The sequence below is a fragment of the Anoplopoma fimbria genome, chromosome 9 (assembly GCF_027596085.1).
Source record: "Anoplopoma fimbria isolate UVic2021 breed Golden Eagle Sablefish chromosome 9, Afim_UVic_2022, whole genome shotgun sequence".
Lineage (NCBI taxonomy): Eukaryota > Metazoa > Chordata > Actinopteri > Perciformes > Anoplopomatidae > Anoplopoma > Anoplopoma fimbria.
In genome coordinates, this window is record NC_072457.1 from 24,567,773 (window position 1) to 24,591,918 (window position 24,146).

General features: G+C 39.0%; 1 protein-coding gene across 1 annotated transcript in view; it reads right to left on the bottom strand.

Moving 5' to 3' along the window:
- tusc3 (tumor suppressor candidate 3) overlaps positions 1-24,146 on the bottom strand; it is a 67,856-nt gene that overhangs the window by 17,525 nt on the left and 26,185 nt on the right. Inside the window, exons 2-6 of the mRNA XM_054603891.1 lie at positions 23,535-23,704; positions 19,810-19,927; positions 16,376-16,516; positions 11,610-11,750; positions 11,120-11,209 (exon numbers count right to left, since the gene is read on the bottom strand). Of these exons, the coding sequence (XP_054459866.1) occupies positions 11,120-11,209; positions 11,610-11,750; positions 16,376-16,516; positions 19,810-19,927; positions 23,535-23,704 (660 nt within the window). The remainder of the gene's footprint in view (positions 1-11,119; positions 11,210-11,609; positions 11,751-16,375; positions 16,517-19,809; positions 19,928-23,534; positions 23,705-24,146) is intronic.

A 24,146-nucleotide genomic window follows, 5' to 3' on the forward strand; every position in this document is an offset into this window, starting at 1 on the left:
GCAGATTATTAGCGTCTAGGTTTACGGCACATCTAGGGTCTGTTTTTCCACTTGACTGCCCCAGTGTTCATTTCTTTCCCTATCAGACAGGAATAAGGACTGAAAGATGAATAGAAGATGACAAAGGAGGAGGAGTAAAGGGTGGACAGCTTGTTCTTGCTTCAGTGGAGATAAATGAAGAATTCTTTCACTTGAAAGCAGACATAAAAACGACAAAGGCTCAATGCTGAAACAGATCCTTTTGTCTTCAGGACAAAACTCTTGCTTTGCATTGGGGGGGGATGAATCAAGGCTCCTGTATTAACGTCATGAAAAAGTTTGTTTTGGTTGCACTGCACTTTTTTCTGAAGTTGGTGAGTGATTGTTTTTGCACTCCTTATCATGAAATGACAAACTGCAAGTGCAACTGCACTTTTTGCTAAAAACTATTTCAATATATCAATACGGTAAACAATCTGAGGTAGAGTCTAGGTGGTACTGATTCTAACCATTGTGAACTGATAATGAAATAATGGATGGCAAAAACTGTACGTTTCAATTCAACTGTGTAGAGGCCAGAGATGTAGAAATATTGCTGTAGAATCCTCCTGAATATGGCAGTGCAGGCATATACAGTCTTGAAGGCAAGGTGCTTAACATCACTGCTGAATAGAATTTGGTGACTTATGTCACATTCTGATCAGATGTCTACTATGTGGGGTGTATCATGTACACTGTACTCAATATTTTGTCATTCACATCAACAATATGCATATATACATATGTCATGTAATGAGGAACCCTAACCCTAACCCGCTAGAACAAGGATTGAGACAGTAGATGTTTAAAAGATTATGAGCAAAGAAACATTTAGTTGTAATTTGTCCTGCCACAGTTTCATAATGAAAAGATCAACATTTGATTAATCAACTAATGTTGATTTAAACAAAATTAAATCAACATGCACCCTAGAGGGTCCAAGGTCCACCCACCACAATCTCACACGATCCTGTGGGAAACACTGAGTAAGATGCCCCATTTTGAAACAAGCAAACAGGAACTAGGCTCGAGATGAGATGTTGAAATCTCTTAAACATCATGATTCTAACTGGAATTGTGTGAATTTATCCATAATGGTATCCAAGATTCAATGTGCAAGGGTATCTTTGTATAATGTTCAATAACTTTACCGGATTTTTTTTTAAAATACAGAGCAATGAAAGACAAGTACTTTGAGAAAATGGCACGGCTGTGCCACATTACAAAAGGCCCATATCCATACTTTAATTGAATGAGACAAGCTCAGTCCCCTTTTAAGGAGATTTTTGAAAAGTCACTCTCGGAAACGATTGCTAAATAAAGTACACTATGATTAGATGAAGCAGGTTAAGAGGAAGTGGGGAAAAAAATATGTATTGCAAAAAACATAACTTATGTAAAAATGCGTGGAAAAAAAAAAAAAAGATTAATAAGAGACAACTGCATCAGTATCCAAGGGTGTATTTTTTTTTCATTACTTAAATTGGACAAACACAACGTCATACTATTTTCCAAGGCGCTGCTTTCTGCATGTTATATAAACTAGAAACTGCAGATAGAGGCTGGGAGCACCAGCAGTGCTTGGGGCATGAAAAATTCCTCAATCCATGGCCAGGCACTTCCAATTAATCTGATGGATTAGAATGCAGGAGCTCTATTCATTAGTGTGCAGAGCTGAGAGTGTGTGTGTGTTTCGGTGTATGTAGCTTTGCATGTGTATACTGAAAACCAGTAAGTAAATGCGTGTTTGTGAATGAGACTATTTAGGGAGAATTTGTCTTTGTGAAAGAAGTGTGTGCTCATTAGAAAGTTGTAAGACATGGTGGTGGTCTGGAAGTAAAAGCAGCCACAGCTCGTTAAGCTAACATGGAGCTGAATGGAAGCTAACGCAATAGTCACACTCTATAACTCTCTCTAACACACAGGTTACCTACACAGACCAACTTAGACACTTGTGAATGAGCCCACGCAGCCTTTGAAATCTGGTTTAGTGCTGAATATAGCAGGATATTATGCCACAAATGACCTATTTTACATGTATTTGAATTACAATGGACTGAGACAAATGGATCTACATAACATATAGATGAAGACAGCTTCCAATGCTTCTGCTACTGAATATAAATACTTCGAAAACATTTAACATTTAAGGCTAACTTTAACCATTAAACAAGAGAGCCTTCACTGATGTAAACCAACAATGTGTGTGATGTGTTTGCCTTAAACAGCCGTTTTAGTGTCAAAGTGTATAAACAGGTTGATTGTGAGTCAGTCACACTGTGGCAAGTTGTGTGAAAAATGTGTGAAAAATCTACCATTTTAGGGGGAATGGAAACACATTGAACATGCTAATGCACATTTGACGGCATCATCCAGATGGAAGGAGGAAAATGCAAACGGTGTTTTAAAACTTCAATTCCATAGTATAAGATTTTTTTTTGATTGTATAACCTGTTGCCTTTTGGGAAGGTGTTTGATCAGTGTATTGCAGAAATGGTTGATATATTCCTTATTTTTTATGATGAAAATAGTTTACTAAAGTTGCCAGTGGGAAAAATGCTTCCTCAGTCACAAGCAACAGTATTTTGTCTGTCTTTGACATTTTAACTACTTATAAATGCTGTTACATGTCACCGTTTTTTTATGTCATTTTACCACACAGCATGCTGACATATAGAAGTATATGTCTTTCCTATTTGAAATAGCCTCACTATGGCTCACCTTCATAAATTCAGGCAGGTTCACGCTGTGCAGATGTCTGGCTACTGCTACAATTTATCTGATGGATTAGTGTTTTAAGAGACCCATGTCTGTGAATGAGCTTAAAACATCAAGTCTGTTTTTCTTAAAAAAAACCAAAAACAAGGAATCATGTATATGTGAAAGAATCTGACCAAATGGTAAATAAAATAGATGTTTCCTCTTTTGTTGGGGATGTTAGTCAGTTTACACAACAATGCATTCATACATTTTACCACTTATTAAGGCTAATATGAATTATTATGCTATTCATTATCAACATAAATAACAGTAAAAATGCACTGCATGCCAGGGGAAAACTGTTAATTTCCTTAAAAGCATGTTTACTTTGGGTTGTCTAAGGCAATTTATTTACCACATCCTTGGGTATAATACACTGAATGCACTGAATAACTTAAAGAAAAGGTCTATGCAAAATGTAAACTCAGTCATGAGATTAGTCCTCCAGAGGGTCTCAAGAAAATAAATGGTAAAAGGTTAACTCAATCAAAAATCTAAATATCAACGATAGAACTCTAAAATATGTCCAGACCTTTACCAAACACCTCCCCTGAGGATAATTTACTGTAGTATTTGTTTCATTAGTGTGCTCTAAGTTCAAGATCTCGGGAAAATAACTATTTACATTCTTTCTTATACAAGAACAAAGATGGGAACTGCCTGTGTGTGTGTGTGTGTGTGTGTGTGTGTGTGTGTGTGTGTGTGTGTGTGTGTGTGTGTGTGTGTGTGTGCGTTCATGCACTCATTTGAATACCTTGACATTAAAAAGCCTTGTTTATATAAGACCTGCATGAAATAAGCCCATTTGTCAGACCTTGAAGCACATTAGGTCTTTGCACCAATGCAGGCATGCACTATGCATTTACATTTACACATGCATACACACAGGGGAAGGTCATAGGCATCTCACATGTTTATTACTGTATTAAAATAAGGATGAGGACGGGCTTTTACAAGTGGCCGTCATTGACTCCCTCAATGATTCACATCCCAGTGTGCTACATGTCACGGAAAACATACGTGACAGGAACGTTAAGTAGCAATAAAAATGTAATAGTTGGCATCAATGGCAAGTTATGTCAACACTGATAACACAAAGTATATGAGCAATGACCATACCTTGTGCATACTTCTCTTCTCTTGACCATGCTCGCTCTAAAACCACCAAACTGTTGTAGTGTTAGCTGTTAATAGCTGTGGGCCAGATAACCTTTATAAATAGCTATATTCATCCTTTTCTATCCTGTATCATGTGTGTATGGGTATAGTGTGTGTGTGTGTGTGTGTGTGTGTGCGTGTGTGTGTGTTTTGTTCGGTAAAGGTCAGGAGGCACTCAGACAGGAAGAGGGATAAATGAAAAGTCAACAAAGCAGAAAGAACAGAGAGGAGAAAGAGTAAGTAACAGAGAGGAAGAGAGATGGAGTGGAGACATGTTCTTCGTTTATACAAACAAAGGATAGGTATGTCTGTGTGTGTTGGATACAATGATAGGCAATCTAGGAAGTGAACCTTGCAAGGTACTCCGGCTAAATACCTACAGTGTAGAATGAGAGCAAGAGCATGAAAGTGAAAACTAAGGTTGAGAATGATTGTTTGCAGGATGATACAGCTAGACTGAATTAGACCTTTACACGACACACAGCACTGAAACTGATGCACCATGGAGCTAAGTCATAAGTCAATGGAAAATGTTGGGAAAAATGAGTTGTAGAAAATGATACAGTGTACAAAAAAGCAATTCATTATTTACGATTGATAACTAGTATCTGATATAAGAATTTAAATATGTCTGAGTTAAAAGAGAAATAGGCTGCAACACATCAATGATTAAATGTCTAACTAACCAGACTTGAGAGCATATGGTGGGGTGATTTATCCGGTACAGCAAAGGGACTATGGGCAGGTTCACTGAACCCTTCTTTTGAACAAGTATGGTAGTCTATTTTAGGGATTCAGGTGATGCTTTAAAATCTCATTATCTACTCACTGTTTATGCAGTTCAATGTTTGCATACTCCATGGAGAGTTCAGTTTAATTACCCATGAGTCAATTAAAACCATTTAAAACCATTTAAAACCTGTTTTCTTTCTTTAAAAAAAAGTGGAACAACAGTGGATTTGTTTTTGAGGGTAAAGTAAATCTTACCATAATTATGCAAACAACACACTGATTTATATAACGACATCACCAGGTGACTACAGTCCCAAGCTGGTGCATTAAACAAATCCATAATTGGATTTTGCCCAAATGTCCTTCTGTTAGACCTTGGGTTGCATAGGCAAGGTACATTTCAAGAGACTTTTCAAGGAAAGTAAAGCTAGGACATTTTGCACAGTTTCATTATAAAACTGTGTGCTTTTTAATATAGAACTTATTTGGTGGGAAAACACACACAAAAAGCTATACTAGGTTGTAACGCATGTCTTGTTAAAAGTATACCCATTTAATTGAATTGTAACCACTGCTTTCAGCAACTAGAATTAAAGGGCTTCATTCTCTTCAGGACTTAAACTTGTAAGAGTTTCAGTAGGTTCAAACTTGTTTAGACTGCTGCAGCCTATTTGGCTGACCAGAGGAGTGGATCACATCAGTCCAGTTCTTGGATCTAAACACCGGCTTCTTGTGTGTCAAATAATATAATTTTAAGTATTAGTGTTAGTTTTTTATAGCTCAGGATAGTTTAGGGCCAAAATTAATTTCTGAGCTGCTGCTGCTCTGTTATGGGTCATCGAGGTCAACTTTGACCAAGGAATCTGCGCTGTTTACAAATGGCAAGCAGTCTTTGAAACCCTTTTTGGAGTAAAAATGTTCAACAAAAAAAGGAATGTCTCGTCAATGTACAAATATGTCCTTTACATAAAGTGTGTGTGTGTGTGTGTGTGTGTGAGAACATGTCCCATTAGAGACCGAGCCTGCAAACAAACAATCTGCTAGCCAAAGACATATTTGTTAAATATATGGTATGTTTAAATGGTTATACCATTGTTAATTACAGTGTTCTGCTAAGATAACATAAACAAACACAAATCTGAATGAATATATGTGAACAAATATCCAGCCTAAAGGATCATTTATTTCTCTGCTTCAGTACACTGTTCAATTTTCTCCATACCGGCTCAAAACACCCAGATAAACACACAAGCATCCCCTCACTCAATCAAATCACACACACACACACACACACACACACACACACACACACACACACACACACACACACACACACACACACACACACACACACACACACACACACACACACACACACACACACACAGAGGTGTGCATGTAAAGCAATATCTAAAGCAGCACTCACACAGACCAACATCGACCACACAATGACACCCGCTGCAAGCCAAAAGTCAAATATTTGCAGAGAACCAATAAAAGTGACAGCTGTTTTTCTTTAAAATATGAAAGATTAGCAATAATATAGAAGGGGACAGCCGCCAAAAGCCATCGATGTGAAATTAGCTGGAAATATGATAATGTTATTAGCAATTAGTATGGAAATAAGTAAGTGGTTGGTCATGGTGAATGCTAAAAAAGAAATACTGGCTGAAATGCTTTAAAAAAAGAGAAGTACCATTTGTTTCCTTAAGAGCGCCTTCCTTTTAGGCAGACAGTTTGTTATTATTATAACTTGTTCAAGATAACACTTGACAACTTTTATCCTGAAAAACTTTCTTTCTTTTGCTTTTTTGTGTAGATGATTGTGTTTGAAATATGTATGAGTTTGGCTGAATTGTGTGTGCATGTATGTAGTTACTGTGTATGTAGGCTTGGCCAATGTGTGTATGTGTATAGGTTTTTAAAGCACAACTGTATCTATGTCCCATTTTGTATGTGTTGAAGCGTCTCAGCAAAAATGAGCGAGCAGTATTTTCTTGGCTGCACAGTGTGACGCTGACTACAATTTCATCTGCTTCGTCGTGCCATTCATCAGTTGACAAATCCTTTCAATATAGTCTACCTGGCCTCGCTCGCTCATCATTTTAAAGGAATTACACTGTCTGGGGAGAGAGAAAGAGAGGAGGAGAGTGGGAGATTAGCGAGGGCATTGAGAGGCAGTAACACGAAAAGAGGAGGGAAGTAGAACAGCAAAGATAAGGTTGTTATCTATTCAATATCATCTGCCCAGTTTAAGCTATTCACGATTGGATGACGGAGAGGGAAAAAGAAGGATTTAAAGGATGGGGGGGGGAGACAAAGGTGGGTAAGGTGTGAAGGGAGCGAGGACATAAGACAGAGATGAGGGCCATTTAGACAAGCTCTAATGAGGCTATCTCCGCAGCTACTTTGGTTGAGTGGCTACAAAATAGCAATCTGGCCTAGAAGATGAAGAAAATGTGGTTGGGTTAAAGCATGTAAGTCACTGGGGTTATCAATGAGCCTAGTGTGGTTAAAGAGGAATGATTAAGGTAAGGCTATAAGGCCTAGGAGGATGGGGCTGTAGGGGGCTAAACAGGACGTTATAGCATAATAAAGCCAGCCCTCAATGGTTTTGCATACTATAATTTCCTATAATAGGTTCACATAGACTCAGTGGTCTCATAATGTACAGCAGTAAAATCCAATGTAATCCAATACGACAGCTTGGCCATTTTTGTAGGTGTGTGTATGTATGTACTGGATTGCATTAGACTGTACAAGTGTACCTAATAAGCATATGGGACGCCCCTACTCCCCAGCTCCTCCTGGGGAACCCTGAGGTGTTCCCAGGACAGACGAGATATGTAATCACTCCAGCGTGTTATGGGTCGACCCCGGGGCCTCTTACCAGTTGGACATGCCCGGAACACCTCTAAAGTAAGGTGTCTCGGAGGCATCCTGATCAGATGCCCGAACTACCTCAACTGTCCCCTTTTGACGCAAAGGAGCAGCGGCTCTACTCCGAGCTGCCTCCGGATGTCTGAGATCCTCACCTTATCTCTGAGGCTGAGCCCAGCCACCTTCCAAAGGAAGCTCATTTTGTCCGCTTGTATCCACGGTGTCATTCTTCGGTCACTACCCAAAGTTCATGACCATAGGTAAGGGTAGGAACGTAGATGGATTGGTAAAATCGAGAGCTTCGCCTTATGGCTCAGCTCCCTCTTCACCACAACGGTCTATTACCACAATGGTCGGGTACAACCCCTACAGCACAGTTGACGCCGCACCGAACCGCCTGTCCATCTCAAGCTCCATTTTACCCTCACTCGTGAACAAGATCCCGAGATACTTGAACGCCCTTGCTTGGGGCAGTGAATCTCCCCAAACCCAGAGGGTGCAATCCACTGTTTTACACCACCATGGCCTCAGACTAGGAGGTAGTGACTCTCATCCCAACCTCTTCACACTCAGCTGCAAACTGCCCCAGGGCCTGCTGATGGTAAGGTTAGGAGGAAGCCAACAAAACCATATCATCATCTGCAAAATGCAGGTATGCAATTCTCCTGTTCCCAAATCGGACAATATTGCACTCGTATTAGTTGTTGCACTTACCCCCACTTATTGAATTTGTATTTGTTTACTGCACTTATCCTTGAAATCCTGTCCATGAGAATCACAAACAGGATTGGTGACAAGGGACAACACGAGTGCAACACACACCGGAGAAGTGCTCGGAAATCCTGTCCATGAGAATCACAAACAGGATTTTATAGTATCTGGACAAAGCTCACACTTTGGTCATACAAAGACGGTATGGCTCGTAGCATGGAACCAGGTACTCTGCATACCTGCGGTACCCCCCTCAGGACTCCCGGAGGGACACGGTTGTAGGCCTTCTCCAAGTCCACAAAACACTTGTAGACTGGCTAATTCCCATGACCCGTCCAACAGACCAGCAAAGGTTAACAGCTGGTCCACTGTTCCACGGCCAGGACGGAATCCGCATTGCTCCTGCTGAATCCGAGGTCCATCAATTGGTCGAAGCCCTGGATTAAACTTTCTCGGGGAGGCTGAGCAGTGTGATACCCCGATAATTGGAGCACGCTCTCTGGTCCCCTTCTTTAAACATGGGAACCACCAACCCGGTCTGCCACTCCACAGGCACTGTCCCCAAAAAGCTTATACTACATAGTGTTGCAATGGTGATTCTCCACACCGTCCATTTTGTTGCTTTATTGCAGTTCGCCACACTATGATTCGGGGAATGTCATTGGGTCACTAGCTTTTCCATTTTATCTCCCACTTATTTGTATTGCCTTTTATCGGGACAAAAATATTCAAATAAGCAGTGGTATATTGACAAAAGGGAGTGTGGGTTTAACGTGGTGTGGTTAACATATATAGGCGGCTTATTGGTAGGAAAGTTGATAACCTCTGTTAACCTGACAATGGGTACCATCAGTCATAGGATTCCTGGAAAGTATTTGAAAGAGGACAAAGGCCAGTTTGAGAAACAACCTTTTCTGTCCCAACCTATAAAACCTTAACTTTCTGGGTAAACTAGTTGTCTCCAAACTTCAACAGACCAAACAAAGGCCCCTCCAGCTCTTCATCCTTTCTACTCCTTAGTGGTATAATTTGTTTTCTGCATGCTCAGTAATACATCTTTTATGACCTGCTCACCTTTACATTTGAATCAGATGCATATTGCTATTGCTCCCCACAGTTAGGGAATTCATTTTCTGTCTTTAGCTAAAATGCTGTTTCGACACTTCACTTTGTCAAAAGCTTTAATGCTGCTCTCATCGCTCTGCTCAGCTCGAACAAAGCCAAGGAGAAGAGAGGAAGAGAGAACAGAAGTGGCATGCAGGTAGGAAAGTAGCTGACTGCACCTCATTCCTATGAAGACTATAACATGGTTTGAAGATAGACTGAGGTGTGAAAGTGAGAGGATAAGGGAGACATAGAGAAGAAGGGGAAGCAGTGGAAGGTGAAAAAGGGAGAAAAACTGGTGAGCAGATAGAAAAAGGACACGGCAGGACATTCTCCGATTTAGTGTGAAGAGTGTGATTCTTTGTGTGATTGTATGATTTGATCAGGTCAAAAACAAAAAAAAAGGATGCCTCTTGTGTGCAAGTCCATGCATTTTTAAAATCAATTAGGATTTAAGTAGTCATAATTTCTATCAAAACAACATCAGCCTCTTCGCCTGTAGACGATTCTCTTTGCATAATAAAAGTGGTTCAGAAGCAAGAAGGTGGCAAAGGGATGGGAGTGGAGAGATAGGGAAGTAACAGGGGAGGAGAGAGAGACGGGGTGAAGGCGGAGGAGCTCCAGTTGGGAGCTACATAGGATGAGGGTGTAACCTATTTGTTGTCAAACAGACAACATGACAGAGAGCCAACAGAGCCTGACAAATAGAGTGACCTGTACACGGAACAAGAGAGAGGGAGCATGCTGTAAGGAGAAGAGGATGGGAGAAGGGTTGTGATGATTTTCCTTTTGACTCTGTTGTGTGTTTGTGTATTTGTGCTGGCTACAGGGAATAGCAATCCTTTTCAGTCTCTGCATGAGCTGAGTTGACTTTTCCTACGACCCATGCATCACTCACTGTGGAAGGGTATGTTTGAGTGTGTAGGCAAAGGCACACATCACAGATCAGACAACATAATATTTGAGAAACATAAATACGTTTCTCTATGGCAAATTTAATTTACTCTATTCCTCTATCCTTCTCTAACTCGTCCCATCCCCTCCCCTCCCTCCTCCCTTATTTGCTCAGTTTTTCTATGAGCAAACTTAAACGACCAGAAGAAAGAAAAACAGGCAGAAAGACAGACAGACAGAAAGAAAAAAAGAAAAGGAGAAAGAGAAAAATACAGAACGACAGACAGACAGAAAAAAAGAAAAAAACTTTATCTGGTCCTCTCTGTTTGGTTTCAAGATGACACAGACATGTCTCTGAGTTGATATTAACACACAATGAGTGCTCAAAGCTGTCCAGTAAAACAAGCACACACACACACACACACACACACACACACACACACACACACACACACACACACACACACACACACACACACACACACACACACACACACACACACACACACACACACACTGTTCCAGCACTAACCTGTTAGCAGGTGGTAATGGTACAGAGTTTATTTACTCTGGGCCAACCGCCTTACAGATGTTCCTACCGTTGATCTAATACAGCCTCACTCACCACACTGTAAAACAGATTAATCTTACCCCTTTCAAATAAGTTTTTCGTTGAAAACACACAAACCAATTGTAAAGAAGAAAAAAGAATGATAGAAAGCAAGAAAAAAGAAAGGAGGACAGCGACCAAGGAGAGAAAGGAAGGAAAGAAGGAAATAGAGGAGGGGCTAAAAAGAGAACAGCAAAGATGGGAGGTTGGTTGAAGGACTAAAAGAAATGCATAGACGGATGTGACTCATACCACTTGTCCATTCTGGGGGTTCTTGTGGGCGTAGGGAGGACCTCGGATGTGATTCCACATCTGACCGGATGTCATCGCAAAAACGACACACTATCACAGGGAGAGAGAGAGAGAGATCGAGTGAGAGTCAGAGAGAGAGAGAGAGAGAGATAACAAAGACAGACAGGAGAGTGTTTGAATTTAGCACTGATAAGCTAGTAACATAAACCTGATTCTTAAATGAATTTGTGATATTAATTCCTCTCAACGTAAGACTGAGAGTTAAAAATGTAAGTCATGTTATAAAAGGCAGAAAATTCTATTAATGAGGAGACATTACTCCACTCAATAGGTTTCCAGAGCAGTTTTGCCTGACTTACAGTATGTCCCTGGCTTGTAATGGTGGATATTTTTGGTAGAGCATATACACTATTTAACTTCTCACGGTGGATTAAAAAAGGTTCCCACCTTAAACCCAATGTTTGTGTTTGTGTGTATTGGTGCGTCATACCAGTGCAGCCATAGCCCATCCAGTCTTGTTGTATATGAATTCCAAGTTGTTCCTCCTCAGATACAACAGACCTCCAACCAGTGACACCAGCAGAGCCAAAGCAATAGTGCCTGAATAATTAGGAGGACGGAAGACACGGATCTGGAGGAGACGGAGAGAGAGAGACAGATGAGGAGCATATCAATCTCCTTTCTTAAATTACTGTATATATCATGGTCCGATTGTATAAATGTATACTTATATTTGATTATGTCAATACGATTGCAAAATGAACATCCCGCATTCATGTTTTTAACTTGACGACTGAATAAAAATAAGAAAAAAATCAATGAATCTTTGTATGCATTTATGTATTTTTTTATATATATATATACACAGCTGTGTTTGAATAAAATGAAAATTGTTGTTTTATTCTATAAACTACTGACAACGTTTCTCCCAAATTTCAAATAAAAATATTGTCAAAAACACATAAACATATTGTCGAACACATACCAATAAATAGTAAAAAGCAGAGAAACTGATACTTTTGAAGTGGTCTCTTAATTTTTTCCAGAGCTGTATATACATATAAATATACTGAGACATTTTTGTACTTGTGTTATTTTATTTGTTTAGCTTCAGATTTTCCAATAACCTTGGCCTCACATAGAAAGAAGAATGACTTAAAATGTCTAATGTCAAAGCCGTTTACAAAATGCCAAGGCAAATGTGTTTTCAACGAAGGGTCTAAATCTTGAACCTGTGAAATAAATTCAGAAATCACAAATAGTAAACTGCCGACTCGTTCAAGGTTGAAATTCCATTTATCATTTTCAATGTGAATGTGTGGAACTGGATCGTGTTTTGAAGGTCTTCAGTATCAACAGATTCCCTTTATACCACAAAAACTGAATAAGTGTAAAATTTACAGCCAAAAAAATTCCAGCTCGTGCCTTGACATCTCAAGTCTCAAGCTGAATTTCAGTCACAGTGTGTCCCAGCCTGCATAATAAGTAAATAACTTTTGAGTACAGCCTCAAAGCAAAAAAATGAATGAAATTTTTCCCCCAAAGGCTCTGAGTAACTAAATGTTAAAACTCTTGTTATTGGACATTAAATGAGCTATCAAAATGAGCTGAGCTATTAGAAAAAGCAGGAAATAAAGTCAAAGGTCCCCTATGTGGTTGAAAGCTCTAAAAATAAAGTAGGTGAACTATTGAGCATCACAGGAACAGACATCAATTCACTTTCAGGCACATTTGACAGACTGAATTTGGAATCAAAAAACCTTTGCCTTGCTAAAGTACCTTAAAAAGACATTCATCTGTAATAAAAACAATTGGCTTAGTGGAATTCAGATGCAATTCACACCAACAAATCATAAGATCTCTTTTATTTCATGTTAAAATGTGATAACTGTAAACTAAAGAGCAAATTCAGTACCATTAATAATAATAATAATAATAATAATAATTGATTGTACTTGTATAGCGCTTTTCTAGTCTTCCGACCACTCAAAGCGCTTTGACATTACCAATCAATCACCCATTCACACCCATTCATACACTGATGACAGGGGCTCCCATGCAAGGTGCCACCTGCCCATCAGAACCCTAACTAACATTCATACACATACATACACACACACACCACAGGAACAGCCGGCGGGAGCAATTTGGGGTTAAGTGTCTTGCCGAAGGACACACCGGCATGGACTGCCGGAGCCAGGGATCAAACCGCCGATCCTCTGATTGGAGGACGACCCTGCTCTCCACTGAGCCACAGCTGCCCGAATTAAATCTTTAGGTTGTAAATACAAAGGTGGCTGAAAGAACTATTCAATTGATTTCCACACTCCTAAGTAAAATACATCTTAAAAAGACAGTTTAAATATATTTATAATCCCATTTATAGTAGAAGTACAGAAATGAAAAAAATGTTCATTTGGTTTTGTTATGAACCCTGAAGTGGTCATTATGGCAAAAAATGATTAGCAAAGTTCATTTCAATAAATCACATGATGAACGTATGGCTAGCAGCCATTTCTTAATAACTTCAATAAACGGTTTAAAAAAAAGTGATTTGTTAGTTCTTATCAAAACCAAAAACTATTTTTCAACTATAATGTGTTTAATCAGGGATAAGCTGAAGCACAATGGGAACTAAATGAAAATGAGGGGAAGAAACATTTTAAGAAGGTATAAAATAAACAAATAAATGACTGCAGAATTACTGATTTAAACAACCATAGTCCTCGTCCTTATATGACATCCTTTGTGTATTTTTATCACTCTCTTATTCCGTCCATCTGTGTGTGTGTGTGTGTGTGTGTGTGTGTGTGTGTGTGTGTGTGTGTGTGTGTGTGTGTGTGTGTGTGTGTGTGTGTGTGTGTGTGTGTGTGTGAGGCCATAAAGCCAAACTGACAACATGGTGTGTTTGCTATTAACAGATGCAAGGGTAAAATGGTCCAGTAGACTGAACACGTGTGTCACCAACACCGATCATTTCACAGATGAAAATGTGTTGACCATCTGCTTCTGCTAAGTGTTATTGAATTAAAACTTCAGTCGGCAGAATTCAGGCAGAAAAGGAGAAAGAAAAAGAGATTTGGTAAAAGTCTCTGCCACATACTGTTTCGAGTCAGCAGCCTAGCCCGAGACTGAGGAAATATGTAAAGATACATCTCCTCCAGTTATACAAGGTACATGTATTGGCACAATATTTCCTTTTTTTTTTCTTCATTTAAAATGATTTCATACAAACATAAAAAAGGCTTGTTTATAATGAATCAATAAAAACACTATCTACTTTAAGTTGTTATGTTTTTAACTGACTTGTTTCTCCGTCATCTCTGTCTCTGGCAGTTGCCATGGTGTCACGAAAAGTGCAGCCATAGGCTACCGGTAAACTATGCAGTTTTGTCTTTGAGTGTTTTTCTTTTCCTAATGTCCACAAGTAGAAAAAAATACAGTGAGAATCGCCTGGTTTTGACTTCGAAGGTCGAAATCGAAAGCTCATTTCAATCGTTTTCAATCTCGACACCCCTTATAGGCATTACATGTAAACACTGACTTCTCCTACCGATTTCATTTGAGTTACTCCATCCCACACAGGTATTAGTCTGACCATTTTGTCTATTGAATATGTGTCCTTCTCTTCTCCTTTTCTGTTCTAATCTTAATTTACGTGTTTAAGTCACATTGAAGTTCCTGAAAGCTAGCACTTTGTGTAAGTGCTCCCCATCGCCTTCAGTGAAAGGCAGTTTTTTGAATCCCAATCCATCAGCAGGATGCCAGCAGGAAGCCTGGACTCTGTCTGCCGGTACTTGGCTGATAAGTCTTACAGGAGAGAAGAAATTGTAGTCTGACGGTCGAAGGTTTGATCCTTCAGGTGCCAGTAACTTAAGAATCTAACGCCCTCCTGTGATACACAGTGTTCCTATGACATGGTCAACATTGTATCTGCCCTCAAAAAAGAATACTGATTCCTTCAGACCTACCTGTTTGGTACAAAAAAAAAGGACTCTAATGGGTTTGGCAGTTTGGATCGGTTTGTTAAAGCAGTACTCCACAGATTTAGCATTGGACTCCCATAACATGCAGCAGCACTCCCCAAGGCCTGTAAACAGACTTTGATCTCTAAACTTGGTGGAGTTACCTTTAAGGGCTGTATGGAAGCTGTCCATCAAACGGTGTTATGGACTAATCAACCCTGCCTAAACCACCTTAAAAAGGTGGGTCTCTAACCACCTCCGAGCAGAATCTGATGCAGTTCATTTGAGGTGCAAAGGCGAAGCAAAACCGTCACATGACTTTTTTCTATTTTTAGAATTTTTGTATTAATTTAATGTTTTTTATTTTTTTTTTTATCAAAAGCTAAACTCAAGGTTACTGTGAAGGATCAATATTATAAGTGATTTGTATAAGCAGTGTACATATAAATGCAAGATCAACGGCTTACAATGTGCTACTGCACAACAAAACACAACACTGGCATTTTCTTATTTGTTGAGTTTTCCTTTTAGAGCTCAGCTATTGAATATAGTTATTCCTTGAATAAGTTGGCTACTTGTAGAAAAAAGATCTTGAAAATATATAGACATATTTATATTTATATCCCTAATACTAAGGCCTGGCGTGGGTGTTAAGTGAGGACCAGCAGGTCGCCAGTATTGATATACACTAAGGGAAACCCTGGGGATGTTATTTCTTTCTTTTTGTGCTAAAACTTGTAGTACTATTTTAGCAGAAGAAATATAGATAATTAGCATTACAGCAGTGAATAAAAGTAATAAAGCAAAACACTATATGTATGAGGACTGGTCAGAAAGATGTAACAATAATATGACAGACCCAAAAGAGCACACATATTAATAATAATAATTATATAGATGTAGATGAATATACATGCCCAGATACATCTGGACATACAGTACACATACATATTGATTATACACCTACACACAGCTTAACAGCTAACTAAGAAGAAAAAAAACAGACGGAGTCGGAGTGTCATTCTCAAGAAAGAACTGATAAAACTTGGTGGCCACCTACAGGGGATGTTTGGCTGCCACAGAGTTACTTTTGAGGCCATCGGGCCATGGTTAATGTTTAACCTCGTTTTTCATTGGGGAACAATTTCAGGAATATTTTTGAGATCGGCAATAGCTCCAAACAATATGCACACCTGAACTTGTTTGGGGTTTGTGTGTTCCGACCGTACACGCTTTAGCAAATGAGGGCACATTTCTTGCAGATGTGCAGGTGTGGATGTGTGCGTGGTACCTGAACATCTGTGCGGTCCGCGATCCACTTGGCCAGCTGCTCTGAGGCAAAGCCGATCCTTTGCAGGTCAAACGTATCGGCTCTCCTGGGCTTTCCCTTGGCCGGGAAATGCATGAAGGTCGGAGCGCTGTTCATGTTCAACTAGAGAGAAAGAGGAAAATGAGGGCGGGGCATGTCAACTCAATGTCATCTCTGAATTGTCAAACAGTAAGCAGCATATCATGCAAAGATAAAGATACACCATCGCTGATTATATCTTAATCAACCGATTGATGTCGAGGCTAGTATCATAGGTTCACCTCTGACTGATTAGCATCATATGTCTCAAAGTTTTGCATCCTTGGGTAATCACTCTTTGGCCGAGGCCTTTTTTTTTTTATCAAGTTCTTTGATTTACTCCAAATATTAGCTGTCATACTTGCTTTTTAAACATAAGAAGGTGTATGGCTGAACATTTCTTTCAGTTAAGAATGGCTGATATTCTATGGGCTTGCAATGTATTTATGTAAGTAGTGCCTCTATGTAAGAATTTCAATTTCATCAAGATTATTTGTTTACATTTCAATCAGTGCATTAAACAACTGTTTCATACTAGAAAGAATGTATTTATTATTTTATTGCGCTTGGAATAATGTAATTATCTTGCAGCCCGGCTAACACAGTCATATTTGCATTTTTTCATAACTTCTTCGAATATTCAGTAGCCAGCTAACAATCCAATAAATGAAAGTATATCACAGTTGTGACATAAATGTGGAAACAGTATGCATTCCAGCAGTGTGCAATTACAAATCTAGACCAAACACAAACACACACACAGCTTTGTTAGTGAGTGCTGCACAAAGAGGCATCTATAACTAAAGATGTGCGATGCACAAATATATATGAATTATAATGTGCTGCAAAAGATGTTTTAATTATGCAGAGTTTTGCAGTTGTTTAAAACAACTTACCAATGTCTGACCGGCTTTATAATTGTGCAATGCAGTTTTCTTTGTAGGAAAATATAAGTATTGGGTCCCGACTGTACGTTGGGCAAATACTCAATATCAAAAGGCTTTGCACAAGAGTGGTGACAAAAAATAAGCATATAAATGTTAGAGCATGTAAACATACATATATAAATGCCCATGAATACAAATACAAAAGTGTGCATTCATGGCAGCACACATGCAAACACTAAGAGAAAACAGAAAGAGGATAGGAATCGAATTAACTTTCAGTTAAACTATTTTTCTTCTCATGGCAAGAACAGAAGTGGACAGAATTGTGAAAAGAAAAAGCCTGAAAAAAAAGTACTTAAGGAGTTGCAAGAAAGTTAGAGGGCAATAAGTAACAAAACAATCAATAAAAAGGAGAAAGAAAAAATGTCTAGCAATATAGCAAGTAGGAAGAAAAGACAAATATGTTTAAAAGACCATGTGGTACCGGGTGTTAATGCTGCCTTCACAGGATTTATTGGTCTAAAGTTAATCAGGATCAAAGTAAAAGAAGCAGAAACGTTGCTATTTCGAACCAAGCACAGCTATTTAAAGTTCTAAGAGAATAAAGTGTAGGATAAAAAAGGACAACTGGGAATTTACCTCTGTATTTTGTATCTTTTTCTGTATCTAGAAAGAAATGCTTGCAGACAGCAGCCATTTGCTGGTGTTGAAGATTTGTTTAAACTTATCTCACATTTCTGATATCATAGAAGCAACACCAGAGAAAAACACTAAGGAACAAAGTTTTGTAGTTACAAAAATACCTCTTAAGTGAATAATACTTTGATAACACATTACAAAGACAAAGAGTGATTTTAAGTGAAGCATTTATTTTTGTCCCTCCCGTTTGTGGGAGAGCCCAGCTATTGTCTCCATTTTTGGTTTCACAGCTAGAACACTACACAAATGATTGTATATCCACAGGGGCAAAGTGAAAACCTCTCTGTCTTCCTGTCAAGATCTCCTGTAGACCAACAGCGTCACTGCACAGCGGAGGCTGTAATCTGTGTCCGCTTTTCCACCCTTAGAAGTCCGTCATTGGATTGAAAGTTAAAAAATGAAACGCTATTTTCAGGATACTTAACACTGTTTAAATGGGTTTTAATTCATCAGTTTTTCATAGTGGACCACATCTACAGTCCAATACAATTAACAGTTAAATAATAAGTTATAGTTCATGGTAAAGTAGAACAAAACTACTTTAGATAATAAGCTGGAAAAATACAAAAATAAGTATGGGTGTCCTTCTACCCAGCTAGATACTAAATAAGAAGATAATATCAATAGATGAACCAGATTTGAACTTTTGGACCAATGCTTTCAAACCATTACACTCAGTATTATGACTTATGGAGTGTTTGACTTCACATACACAAAAGTCAAAAGAAAAGGTGAAAAAGCCCAACAGAACTTGATGTGATATTTCCTTGTGTGTGTTGAATGGAAGCAGCTCCCTTTATAACATACATGACTCTTCAATGCCTCTGCCTGAGGGTGGTGTGTATATTGTGAGTTGTTTGTATGCGTTTCTAAGCATTTAATTAGCTTTTTGCTTTTATGCTGGCTTGTTTGTCCTTCTATATAGGTGTTCCCATGTGTGTGTGTGTGTGTCCACATCACACCGTGCTATTTCAGTGTGTAAAAATACTCAGTCAGAGTATTTATGTTCTTGTTTGTACCTGCCCTTTGTGTATGTGTCCTTGTGTGCTGTTCTGCCTTTGCCGGATGTTGTGTGTCATTGTGTCTTACTGTGTGTTTTGTGCGTGCGTTTGTACTTTTTGCCTTTTCCTACAAGGTTTTCTGTAAGGTTAGAAGCTAAACTGTTGGTGAACTCGTAAAGCAACAGAAATAAGCTAATGGGAATATAGAAAGGAAAGGACACTCGGACATATGTGGAGGCAAACTGTCTTTGTCCGACACTAGCTGACCACAGTGCGAAGGAGCAGAGAGGATTGGTGAAGGGAAAGAGACAAGCCACCTTTAACAGAGAGTTTTCTGTTCTCTTTTTTGCACCCAGAGCACCAACATATGGAGTTTTACTACCTATTGTTTGCAGCTAGCAAATTACCTTCAGCGTTCGGGTAAATCCAATGATAAAAATAATCCTACATCGACAGTAATTAGCCTTTGGTGTCAAATATGTTTTTTTCTCGGCCTTGTAGCTTCGTCATATAACCACCCAAAAAAATAACAAGCCTGCAGATTTTAAAACAACAAGCAACAAGGGACAGTGGTGTTTTCGGTGGCTTCCACACTACCGTGTGAATGTGTTTCATTAAAGCCATGGGTTGGGCGATGATGAGGGACCAACATAATGTTAGAGAACAGAAGAGGGGCGTTATGTGGGAGAAAAAGGGATGAGGAGGGGATGGAGGGTGAAATAGAAAGGATACAAGGTGCACGTTGCAGTGGGTTTGGGTAAATACATTTGGAAGTGATAAAACCACACACCTGTTGGAAAACATCGGCTCCCTCATCGTAGTCCACTACAGTGAAGAAGAGCTTGTTGGAAAAGGCAGAGGAGTAACGCCACGAGTTTGCCAGGACCTGGTACTCCTCGTTCGCCTGCCTATAAGAGAGGGAGAAGCAATGAGAAACAAAGAAATGAGAAAAGATGAAAGGAGTACGAAACGGAAAGTATACACTAGATACTTGGCAGTGTATATCTCTTCATCCAAAAGCGGTCAACTTGACATGTGAAGATACATTCATTCCTCTCTACTCCGAACCTCATTTGTCATTTTATTTCTATTATGTTCAAACGCAGCTAATGAAGGCGTTACTTCTACCAGCCATGATCAGTCCAGTCTATCACCTTTTACTCCTACATGACAAGATAAACACTAGAATGCCAAGAGGCACTCTCCCTTTTCTATCTCTCTCTCTCTCTCTCTCTGTCCCTTGTCTCTGACATTAGCTATGTCTATCTATCCGCTAGAGTTCATTTTGACATAGTGTCTTATGTCGTCTGCCTCTTGTGCTGGCTTTAATTAGTCAGGAAATGGTCTGTCCCGATGTGTTATGTGCGGGAGGCGTTACGTTGATATCTCTGCGGTTAATGTTACGTCTCTTTGAAGTGTCTAACGTTTCAAAGAGTCGGTGGAGATGAAGTTGAAAATCAGGCCAGCAGGCTGTACGGTGGGGCTCATCTCTCTTCTCTATCTAATCTGTGAACACCAATTTGCTGGAGTTGTCAACTTGTCACTGAGATATGGTTTTAACTGTCCTAAGAGTCCGTGTTATTTATTTATTTGTTATTTATTTACCTTCTGACAACTGTGCCAATGATGAAAGAGGTTTTTTTAGGTTACAGGAGTTTTTCCTTTTTATTAAGAAATGTCATCATATTGTAAAAAAAGATATAAATAAATAAAGCAAAATAAAAAAAATAAAAAAAAAAAAAAAATATATATATATTTATATATACATTGTGTGAATGTAAGATGTTAAGTTGTGTGCATCTTTCAGCATCAAACACTTCAATTATGTATACCTGGGTGTTTTACAGCAGAGGAAAAACATTATTGGGTTGTATTTTCTTTTATTTAACAGTATCTGATTATTCAAAGGGCATAAAAGATGTGTAACTTTAAACATTACACTATTCATTCATACATGCAAATTAGCTCAACGCGACTACGTGATCCCCAACTTTAGCTGATCATCAGGTTTGTGTTTAATGGGAAAATGCCTTTAAAGACAATGTGGGGTTGAACGTTTTCAGCTTGTTAATGTGTGTCCCATCTTATCTATGTTAGCATAAGAGTCAACCATTGAAGTCCAACAACAGTCTCCTATCTGTCACACCATGCCTGATGTTAATGTCTATCTGACAAAACAAATCAGAACGGAGGGGTGAAAACACTCTTTCTCCTACAGTGAAAGTGACACAGTGAAATATATATTTCAAAAAAGTGAATAATTTAACAAGCAAAAGGAGGAGAAGTCAAGAGTGCTCCCTTTTACTTGCCTTTAAAAAATAAATAAAGAGAGAGAGCACACTCCGGTAAAGACAGCCAAGGAACCTAGGGTTCTTTACCTAGGTTCCTATCCCATAAAGCTGCAGTAACTGTTATGTACTCGTTAGCAGCCTCTTAGCAACAATGATCCGGCATCACGCTAGACAAAACATTTTGGCCGGACAGAAACCTGCTAAAAGTAACCTAGAAACCAAAATGAAGCAATATGTAGAGAAGCCACCTAACCGGTTAAAGAGAAGCCTGTTTTCTGAGTTTCATCCAGCATAAACCTCCTTATATTAACCTTATATAAACCTTTTATTAGATAAGGGTTAAGTCTGACTCTATGAGTCTCTGAACGTCTCTGAATGTTGCATTGTGTGAAAATATTGGCCATCGTTGATGTGCTTATAAATTGCAGAGTTAGAATGTATTGTATATGTGTATGTATTTTGAAACTGGGACAAAGCTGAAGAGTGATGGGGGTCTGATGAAAACTCAGGTCATCTTACATCCATCCTGTACTCTAACCCTTCCATTTGCTCCCTTTTTCTAAAGTTGACATTAATGAATGATTCTGGAAATTTGATATGAATAAATATTAAATTAATTAAGTCCATCTCTGTCCAAAAAGTAATCACTTTATCACTTCATTTGATTGGACATTTGTGTGAAATGTTCAAAATTAACATATCAAGTCTTGAGTTATGGCCAAAAACATGTTTTGTGAGGTCACCGTGACCTTGACCACCAAATTCTTTACATGAGTAATAACTTATGTAATCATGTGGCTGATGAAGTAGCAGTGGGGCTGATTCGAGGGGTCAGGATGGAGAAGGTCGATGTTGATTTCATCAACTAGCTGGATGTCACCTCTGACATCAGGACATGGGTCAACTACTTGGTGTCTACCACAGACAAAAGGTGCTCCGGATTTACCATGCAACATCAAGCAGTCCATACAAATGTGATGAACATCCATTAGCAAGCCTGGTTTCCATTTTTTGATACAGGAATAAACAACTGAAACCTGATTTAATAAAAAAAGAACACAGAGTAATAATAATAACAATAAAAGAGAGAAGTGATTTGTGGGGAAATACAACAAATCACTTCAGACCACCCACCGCCTTTAGTTGATACTCCGTCCATTCACAATAACAAAGCACTTTACGAAGGCAGAAATATGAACGCAAAATAGATATCAACAGTAAAAATGCAATGAAAAACAATCAAAGCAAAGAAGAAACGCTGACTGCAATTCACATTACTTTGAGAAAAGCTTTACAAAATCTGTGTGCATGCTGTGTGTCATTTAAATAAGAGTTCTGTACATTTGTATCCCTGTATGAGGTAGAGTGTAGTGTGCATATTTTCATATACAACAATGTCTACAGTAAATCCATGAGTATATCTGAATAACAATTTAATATTTACTCCTGTGTTTACTGCTGTAGTCTTCATTTAGACCAGAGACCAGAATTTGAGACATGATGATCTTAGAAAAACCTCTATATACCATGAACTGGTCCTCATGACTGTTCTATCCGAAGTAGCTTTCAGGACCACGGACAGAGTCAGCTCGCTTTCAGAAATCCAGTGTTGTGTGCAGAGCTGTCCGTGGTCCTGATACACTGGGATTGTCAGGGAGTTGAAGTTGGTTCAATTTGGAATTCATTTAAACACTAAACCTCTCATCTTGTAACAACATTTTAGGGCAGTGCCTGACCCTGCCCCCTCGCAATTCTGCTGCAAACTTGATGCAAGTCTGGTTTTGTTAATAAAAAAACTCCAATTTAAAGTTGGCTTTTGGGATTTTTGAAAAGTCTCCTCATGCATTAATTGCACTGAGTTTGCAACCAGGTAAGTAGGTCTTGTTGGCCTTGTTCTGATGAATTTATTCATTCCCTTTGGTTATACAGCCGGCTGGAGTCCCTTTGATCCAAATGTCAACATGACCGACGGGTTTTTGTTATGTAATGCTGTTTGCTGCGTTTCCAGAGTTGTATAAGTCTGTGTATGTGGAAGAAGGGTACATGAAATATCAGATGAGCTCTGTGACATTTTGTGCTTGTGTGCTCGTGTGAAAGTTAGGAGCCATGCAGATTATGGTCTGCACAAGGTGCATCGGCCTTGAGTGTGTCTGTTTGCGTGTGTGTGTGTGTGTGTGTGTGTGTGTGTGTGTGTGTGTGTGTGTGTGTGTGTGTGTGTGCATACCTGCAGACAGAACACTGCCTCTGGGGCTGCAGGGCAGTAAACATGACGATGACAGAGTAGTTCCTGGGCGGGGCCTTCACGAAGCGGCGGAATTTGTCCCCGTTCATCCGGACGACCGAACGCCGAGAGGACCACTCCATCATCTGGTCAACCTTCTCCGACAGCATGTTCTGAACACACAGACAAGGAAAAGGGCAGTGAGGACATTGCATCCCATTAGGGTTTATAGATTCAAACAGAAACATTATCCCTGTGAGTCCAACAAAGCTAAGCGACACCAGAGATTTCAAAATAAAAGGCATTTTAATTATTTATTGTTAAAAACACTCCCATCCAGTTGCAGAATATAACTGCAACTGGATGGGAAGGGAAATGCATTTACTCAAGCACTGCACTTCAGTGCATTGTGGAGCTACTTGTACTCATTTTTAGGCTAGCTTTATAATTAACTGCAAGTACATATAATACTTTTTACTCCACTACATGTATCTGACAAAACATGTGACCATCATACTAAATAAGATACATTGTTAGATTACTATTTAATAGTGTGTAAATGTTATGTTATTTTACAATTTAGTTCAAACTACAAAAAATGTACATGCTGCTACA